This window comes from Pleurodeles waltl, chromosome 10 (assembly GCF_031143425.1).
Source record: "Pleurodeles waltl isolate 20211129_DDA chromosome 10, aPleWal1.hap1.20221129, whole genome shotgun sequence".
NCBI lineage: Eukaryota > Metazoa > Chordata > Amphibia > Caudata > Salamandridae > Pleurodeles > Pleurodeles waltl.
The window spans coordinates 999,597,120-999,606,275 of record NC_090449.1 but is presented as its reverse complement, the minus strand read 5'-3'; the positions used below and the strand labels follow the sequence as shown (position 1 = coordinate 999,606,275).

General features: G+C 55.3%; 1 protein-coding gene across 1 annotated transcript in view; it reads left to right on the top strand.

Moving 5' to 3' along the window:
• Positions 1-509: 509 nt before the first annotated feature.
• The window catches only part of NXPH1 (neurexophilin 1), a 453,346-nt gene continuing 444,699 nt past the window's right edge, over positions 510-9,156 (top strand). Inside the window, exon 1 of the mRNA XM_069211840.1 lies at positions 510-1,783. Coding sequence (XP_069067941.1) covers positions 1,730-1,783 — 54 coding nt within the window. The 5' untranslated portion in view covers positions 510-1,729. The remainder of the gene's footprint in view (positions 1,784-9,156) is intronic.

Sequence of the window (9,156 nt, the reverse complement as noted above, 5' to 3'; positions counted from 1 at the left end):
TAAGGTCACAAGGCCGGCATATGCTTCCCTGTCCGCGAGAGGTGGCAGACCTAGGGGCACGTTGGGCATGTGCATCTCACATTGTGGATGACAGCCTCTCCATTACGCACAAAGTGAAAAGTCACCTTGCACACCTGTGTGACATCACTACATTTCCATTGGCTTCAAATGAAATTAGTATTTTGAAAACAGAAGTAAAAGCTTGTGATTTTGTTTTGTTGCTAAAATGGGTTGTCTCCCCTATAGGGAAGATGTTTCCGTTCTAAAAATGAAAAATTTGCGTTTTGCGCGCCCACTGATGGCCAATCATTGGGGTCCTACTGAACTCACATGGCAATCGTGCCATGGACGCTCATGCAAGCATTGAGAATTCCCCGTTATGCCTCTTGTGCGGTACAGAAATATCAATAATCGGGGTGCAAGGAACGCCGCACCTCCGCGCCCCGGTACCCCTGCACCTGCTGCACTAATAGCAATTGCCCCGATTGGCGCCTGGTAACATTGTATCTAATGCAGTTGCCAAGGGCCACCGTAGTGGCCCGTCAGAAAGGTGGCTGGTGGGGTGACTTCTGAGCCATGGCGGCTCGGCGCCCCCCTGTCGGGCAGGTCTAGACGTGAAAGGGTAACATCTGTGTCCCGAATCCCTACAAAGACCAATACGATCCAATTCGCGTTTTTTTGGGCTCCCGCAGGCGGCCGTGGACGCATCTTTAGGGCGGCAGCAGCAGAGATGTGAGGTGACGGGTGCCCAGAGCCGGCCTGCAGCCCCAAGGCTTGGGTGTCGCCACAAAGCGGGGCAGCCTGCTTTACTTAACCTCCTCCAGTGTTCCGCGTGTGTACAGTCCCCACGGGACACCACTGCTCAGAAAACGATGCGACACACACCTGTCAACACACAAGCTGTGTAACAGGGTCCGTTCTCTACGGCCACTAAAAACTGAGTACTCCGGGCGCCGTCTGTGGAGTATTGGCTTCCAAAAAAGACCGGTGCGGTTGGTAGCAAAGCTTCGCCCCTGCACGCACACTTCCCATGGCCGGTGTGGCACACACCGTGTACTCGAGCGAACACCAGTCCTCCAGGAAATGTTTAGCATTTAGCGCCCACACCACTCTGGGAGCAGGTGCGGGCTGAGTGCAGAGGGGACGTGTTGGCTGCTCCTGCACACGCGAGGGGAGGGTGCGTGTGCGTTGTGGCAGCACACTGGACGCGTGTCCCTCCCTCCCACCCACTCCACCAGCGGACCCCAACACATCCACTGTATGCAAATCTGTCTGCCAGCGCGTCGCGAGCACATGGAGCCCCGTGGTCCCTAATCCCAGCCTCCCCCCTGACAGCCCGTCTGCCCTTCTCTCTGCCGAAACGTCTGCCTGTGCTGCTAGGAGTGGAACGGGCAGGCAGCTCCAGCAGCCGGCGGGTCCCCACGGCCGGCTCCCCCTCTGGTCTCCGGTGGTCACCTTGCCCTTGCGCCCCGGCAGCCCCCCGAGCCCTGTCGCCTCTGCTGGATGAGCTGGATTGTAATAATTTGATCTGCTGCCGTGCGCCCCTCGGCCCCCGCCCCTGCCTCGAAGCCCAGCCTCGCCCGGTGGTCATGGGGTCCCTGCCTTGGCGCCGGTCCGGGCTGCACGGAGCGCGCAGTGCTCACTAGAGTGGATGGGCACGGCTGGATCTATGCGCTGTGGAGACGAGAGGCAGCGCGCAGGCACATCGCAGGAACTTTGAGCCGGGAGGATGCAGACTGTGTACTGGTATGCCGTGCTCCTGCTGCAGCCCACGCTCTATCTGGTAAGTGTCGGCGCTGTCTCTGGCCGGGCAGTAACGGTCTATAACGGCCCGGGATCTTGCGGCATGCGGGATCTCGCCGCGTGAACACAGTTTGTAGCGCTGGGGGTGGTCGCTTCTGGTAAGAGGGCTTTTGAAGCTTAGGGGTGCACTGGCTGGGGACAGTGCTACCGCACGGGCACCCCGGTTCAGTGGCTGCTGTTGAGCAGTGGTAGCTGAAAACCAGGAGTATCTAGGCACTAGTAACTTAGGGGACTTGTGCTAGATTGAAACAGTAACTAGTGCAACCTAGGGGCCACTGTTGGAAGAGCTGGGGAAAGTGCTGCACCACAGTTACTGGCAGCACAAGGGCTACTGCTTGGGGGGATGCAGCTGGAGCAAGTACTGTAGCAGGCTAAGCGAGCAGTGCTGGGTGGAATCATTGCTAGAGTCCCGGGGGGCACTGGTGGCCTAGAATCCTGCTGCAACACAGGGGCACTAGTGGGTGGAGGCACTTCTTTGGCCCAGAGGTTACTAATGGGTTAATGGATTGGAACACTGCTATAGCCTTGGGCCACTGGTGAGCGAGGACACTGCTGCAGCCTAGGGCCACTGGTGAGCGAGGACACTGCTGCAGCCTAGGGCCACTGGTGTGCAAGGAAACTGATGTGCGAGGACACTGCTACAGCCTAGGGCCACTGATGAACGAGGACACTGCTACAGCCCAGGGCCACTAGTGCGTAAGGTTAATGGATTAGAATACTGTTGCAGCTTAGGACCACCGGTGAGCGAGGACACTGGTGTAGCCTAGGTCACTGGTGAGGAAGGACACTGCTGCAGCTTAGGGCCACTAGTGAGCGGAAACACTGAAGTAGCCTAGGGCCATAGGTGAGGAAGGACACTGCTGCAGCCCTGGGCCAATGGTTAGCAAGAACACTGCTGCAGGCTCGGGCCACTGGTGAGAGAGGATACTGCTGCAGCCTAGAGCCACTGGTTAGCAAGGACACTGCTGTAAGCTAGGTCGACTGGTGAGCCAGGGCACTGCTGCAGCTTAGGGACACTAGTGAGCGAAGACACTGATGTAGCCTAGGGCCATTGGTGAGGAAGGACCCTGCTGCAGCCCTAGGCCACTGGTTAGCAAGGACACTGCTGTAAGCTAGGTCGACTGGTGAGCCTGGGCACTGCTGCAGCTTAGGGCCACTAGTGAGCGAAGACACTGAAGTAGCCTAGGGCCATTGGTGAGGAAGGACCCTGCTGCAGCCCTAGGCCACTGGTTAAAGAGAACACTGCTGCAGCCTAGGGCCACTGGTGAGAGAGGATACTGCTGCAGCCTAGAGCCACTGGTTAGCGAGGACATTGCTGTAAGCTAGGGCCACTGCTGAAAAATGACTCTGCTGCAACCCAGGGCCACTGGTGAGCAAGGACCCCTCTGTAGCCTAGGGCCTCTATTGAGCGAGGACACTGCTGCAGCTTAGGACCACTGGTGAGCGAGGGCACTGATGCAGCCTAGGGCAACTGGTGTGCAAGGACACTACCTCATCCTAGGGCCACTGCTGAGCGAGGACACTGCTGCAGCCTAGGGCCACTGCTGAGCGAGGACACTGCTGCAGCATAGGGCAACTGGTGAGCAAGGACACTGCTGCAACCTTTGGACACTGGTGTACGAGGACACTGCTACAGCCTAGGCCACTGGTGGGCCAGGACACTGCTGCAGCCTAGGGCAACTGGTGAGCGAGGACAGTGATGCAGCCTATGGCCACTGGTGAGCGAGGACACTGCTGCTGCCTAAAGCCACCAGTGAGCGAGGACTCTGCTGCAGCCTAGGGCCACTGGTGTGCGATGACACTGCTTTAGCCTAAAGACCACTGGTATGCAAGAACACTGCTGCATCCTACGGCCACTGGTGAGCGAGGCCACTGCCGCTGCCTACTGCCACTGTTGTGCAAGGGTGCTGCTGCAGCCTAGGGCCACTGATGAGGGAGGAACCTGCTGCAGCCTAGGCCATGGTTGAGACAGGATACTGCTGCAGCCTAGGGCCACTGGTGAGGGAGGACACTGCTGCAGCCTAGGCCACTGGTGAGCTAGGACACTGCTGCTGCCTAGGCCACTGGTGAGCCAAGACACTGCTGCAGTCTAGGCCACTAATGAGCGAGGCTCTGCTTCACCAGTGAGCAAAGATACTGCTGCAGCCTAGTGCCACTGGTGAGCGAGGACACTGCTTTAGCCTAAAGGCCACTGGTAAGCTAGGACACTGCTGCAGCCTAGAGTCGCTCGATAGTGAGGGCACTGCTGCAGCCTAGGGCCTCTGGGGGCGAGGACACTGCAGCAGCCTAGAGGCACTGGTGAACTAGGACAAGGATAAAGCCTAGGGCCAGTGGCATGCAAGGACTCTGCTGCAGCCCAGGGCCACTTGTATGCGAAGATCCTGCTGCAGCCTAAGGCCACTGGTGTGCGAGGACTCCCCTGCAGCCTAGGACCACTAGTGAGCGAGGAGTCTGCTGAAGCCTAGGGCTACTGGTGATGGAGGACACTGCTGCAGCCCAGGGCCACTGTTGAGCGAGGACACTGCTAAGGCCTAGGGCCACTGGCATGCAAGGACTCTGCTGCAGCCTAGGGCCACTGGAGAGCGAGGACTCTGCTACAACCTAAGGCCACTGCAGTGAGAGGACTCCCCTACAGCCTAGGGCCACTGGCGAGCAAGGCCACTGCTGCATGATAGGGACAAGTAAAGGGTGAGGGTCCATCCGCTGCCTAGGGTTACTATTTGAGTAAGGACGTGTCAGGATAGGGGTGCGCTACCTTGTAAATATGCAGCTGTGTCCACCACGACGGCAGTATCGATAGGGCGCTGAAGCAGCATAGGGGTGCCCTGGTGCGCTGGGTCACTGCAGCAGCTAGTGCACTGGCGCCCTAGGGGATATGTCCTGTGATTGAACATTACTGTAGCCTATTGGCCACTCAGGCGAGGGCACTACTCCACTGTGGACACTGGTATCCCTAGGGGATCTTTCCTAGGCAAGGACGCGTCCTGGGAACAGCCTAGGGCCTCTCTGGGGTGCCGGTAGGAGTACACTATTCTATTGTATTCTATTGTAATAGTATTTATATAGCGCTTACTACCCCTGACGAGGCGCGGCCCAGGAACTCGCGGCCTAGAATTCGGTCCAGGGAGCGGCCTAGGAGTAACTGTTACCCCGCCGAAGCTTAGACACTAGCCGGCTAGGGCTTCCGTAATGCTCGAAAACACTGCTGCGATAGGGGCACTCTCGGCCTAGGCGTGGAGTGGAGGCACGGGCGCGACCTAGGCACTGGCAGCCTAGGGGTCAGGGTACTTCTTCATACTATGGCACGGATGGCATAGGGGCTGCACCCACTGGCCATGGCACTGACTGGCACCCCGGGGGTCAGGACCAGGCGAGGGAACTGCTGCCATCGTGAAGGTCGCAGCCAGGTGCTGGATTTCTAGGGGAAACCTTGGGCGAGGCGCTACTGCAGCCCACAGTCTGCCGGCTAGAGGCCAGTCCCGGGTGTGTGCGACGCTGAGGCCAGGCACTAGGAGCCTAGGGGTCAGTGCTGGGCTACGGCGCTGATGCAGCACAGATTACTGACAGGGTGGTGACCGTGCAGGGGAGGGTACAGCTGTGGTCAGCTCATTGGCTGCCCAGGCACATTGTTGGGAGAGGTCACAGCTGTACCCAGGGCGGGGGCCTCAGAGGGGCAGAGTGGGGCGAAAACAGTGCCTCGTCCTGGGGAGGGGGCAGAATTCACAGTAGAAAGTTTGAGAGCTGTGAGGAGACGGGCGTTTAGTTTGAAGCAGACGTGCCCGTATCCCCGCAGGAGACAACAACCAAACGTGGGTTTTATTAATGTACCTGAAGTAGTGCGCGGCGCGTCCTCTGCTCACTGACCGTGGCCCACCCCTGGGGATCGGAAGCAGGCCGGGAGGGGCAGGGCAGAAGCACACCTGGACTGCGTAGTTTGTACCTTTATCCATGTGTATGCGTCTATAGACTGCATGCGTTATTATTCAGTGGACATGCAAAGATGTGTGTCCAAGAAAATGTGCTCGTATGTGTGCATTCATGAGTCTATATGCGTAGGTTGAAGTGTGCACATGTGAGGGTTGTATGCACTTGTGCTTGTACGCGCATGTATCTGAATATGTGTTTGTGTATGTAGTCGTGAGAGCGCCTGCATTGGTGTATACATGCGTGTCTGATTTTGAACGTGTGTGTGATCCGTCTGTGAGCGTGTCTCAGTGTGCGAGTTCTAGTTTCTGCATACGTGTGTTTGTGCGGGCATGTCTGTGTTGTATCTCCGTGCATGTTTTGTGTGCGTGCTTGTGGATGTCGCGTGTGTTTGTGACTGGGAAGCGTGCACCAGGCGTGTTGCACTCTCTGCAGACACTTCACACCCGGCTACTCTCTTCCTCCCATCAGCTCTTGGTTTCCAGACACACACCCGTGCACCGTTCCCCACTCCCGGCTCTACGCCCCGCCGACGTATTTATGAAGGACGAGTTATTCTAGGCACATATCTTAACAATGGCTAACTACCCTGCTGTACAAAGCACAGCGTTGTCAAAACACCAGCGAGCGTCAATAACAACATTGACGAGTAATGACCGCTCGGCTGCCACCAGAGAAAGGAAGGACTCGCCGCTTGCATCACACATTCAGCTGTGCTAGAAACTCGACGAATATATATATTTTTTTATTCTAATGGAACTTGCGGGGCAGTTACCTAGGGTGCCCTCGCTGTGGTGTTAGGCAGCGAGGGGGTCGTCTGGGTGTGTAGAACTTTTATGAACCTAGATAAGTAGTAGATGCATCGGATCGACCATGATAATCGGCCAGGCGGACAGTGCCTGAAAGCCAAAACGCATGGTTTTAGCGCTACATAAATAAACCTATGAAATATTCTGGAGATGACAGTTGATCTCCGGGACGTAGAGTGAAAAGGCCTTAAAACAGGGACGGGCGTGGGGCATAGAAAGTATGAGAAGAAATCGTGAATGTATTCATTAATTGCGGTAATTGTAAAGCGTGAAGTTAGCACGGCAGCAGGGGTGGGAAAGTCACGGAAATGAGGGAACGTGGCATACAAAGAACGACGTAAAACGTAGTGGCACACTTTCAACAACACTTTGGAAGTTGCTGGCTCTTCGGCGCTACTCTAAAGCTGGTCTGTTGTGGAGAAAAACGTCAGTGTATGGTATTAACCTCTACCCTTGCCCTCGAAATACTATATTCGCGCATCAGTGAACCTCAAATCCCCTTCTCTCGGGTCAGTCTTTCGCAAGGAAACATCGGTTTCGGAAATGTGGCTCATAATGTGGCTCATTTCCCTCTCAAACCACCAGCCAGAGGAGGGGTGCTTATGACATGTTAGGATGGCAGTGTATCCCTCACCCACACCATAGGTGCACTTGGCGGTCAAAGACAATTGCCCAAATCAGTCCAGCTCCGTGTGTACAGCTGTACCGCAGAGGTCCGCCAGAGGGCAGTGTTGGCCTCCTCTTCCCATCACTGCAGGGGCAGCAGGTGAGCGCGGCGGGAGGAAGTTGGGTTGTAATTCCTATTAAATGTCACTCGCCAGCCCCCTCTGAGCGGCTCAGGCTGAAGCCCACCGAGGCAAGGCGAGGGTCTTACTCGGATTTATAAATCCCTAAGCCATGTTATCGTCATTTTCAAGTAGCGGCTGCACAAAGGACAACATCACACTAAACACTCAATAAATTGACTGACACTACTCTGTTTCAATGTCTTTCTCCTCCATCGCCTCAGAAAAGACCATAGGGTTTTCAAAAACCATACAACGTGTCCCCCAGCATTTTAGTAGGTAGCTGAGCCCTGCAAAGGTGAAATAATGATGGTCTTACCTGTAAGACCTGGGAGATACTTGCGGCAAACCAAGTGAGTTCTTTAAATCCACTTGTCATTAAATTACAGGATACACATGATAGAACAACCTATTATATGGTGGGCGGTTGTCCTGCGGTATAGCCCAGAAGTAACTCTCGGTCGCACCGCCATTTTATAGAACATTGTATACAATCATAAGGGATAACTCTCGGTCGCACCGCCATTTTATAGAACATTGTATACAATCATAAGGGGTAACTCTCGTTCGCACGGCCATTTTGTAGAACGTTGTATATAAAATATGTGACCACCTACGAAGTCGTCCTTAACTAAAAAAGTGGGGGAATGAGCACTATTTTATTTTTCAAGAGCTTTCTACTTTTACAAGACACAAAGTTAACAAAAATGTGTTGATAGTTAAAAATCAGTAGAAGAAATTGAATATAATCAATGACACTGGAAAATGAATATGTATATCAAGTGGCCATAATGCAGCCAAATGCCAGTCCAAGGCCAGCGTACCCATTTTGAAACCACGTGAAATGTTGACTAGGGTACACTGCTTTTCCCAGTAGTCCTCAGCATGACCCGCGGGGGCCTCCACTGTAGGCCTATCTGCTAGATGCCTGCCTGGCCACACTACAGAGGGGTAGGGTAGAGCGAAGGCCCTCTTTCACCTCGAAACTAGACTTGGTTTCAGTGTGCAGCGGGCTGGTCTGGCGGGGGCCTTTGTGGCTTCGTCAGGCCTCGGACCCAGCCGGGCTCGGGGCTTGTGGCTGTCTTAAACCTGGGATGCAGCCGTGAGCGAGGGGCTGGGGCCAGCTTGCTGTTTTAGTGCCGGGAAGTACCCGGCGAGGGGTGACTGGGGACAAGGGGTGGGATCAAGCCGGGCACCGGGGGTTCGGGCCCGGGATGATTACGTCAGGTCTGGGATTCGGGCGTGCTGGGGGGTGTTTCCAAACAACCTGAGATCCAAAGAGCTTGAAGTGTTAGGGCCTTTAGTATATCTGTTTTCACCTCGGTACCTACTGCTTTCTCGGAGTCGCGACCCCCACATTAAGAGCGTCCATTTTGTGTTGGTTGTAAACTGGGAGCACTTGGAAAGCATTCTGCGCGCGGTGGATGTTAGTTAAGTTATCTATTAATTGCACATCTTGGAGTGTCTTAAAAACGCAGTAGTGGCAGAGGGCCAGGGATTAAGGTGGGTGGTTAGGGTGGGCCTTGGCTCCCCTCCCCCCCCGAAAGCATCCTTGTAAAGGAACCTGGTCCATGTAGGAACTGTAGCGCACTGACCCGGGCCACGCACGCGCCCCTAGTTCATTTGTGAGAAATATTATAATTTCGTATATAAATGGCGTGTCACCCCATTAGCCCCTCCCCCAGTGAAAACGTAGTTAACACATCTCTTCCTCCCAGGCCACCGGCCTTTATTTTTCGCCCTGAGGCACGCCCCTTGGGGGCCACATGTTGAGGAAATGACGGGAAACAGTTTTTCGAGATTCTAGCATGGTAGCTGCGGGTCAGCGTGCCCCG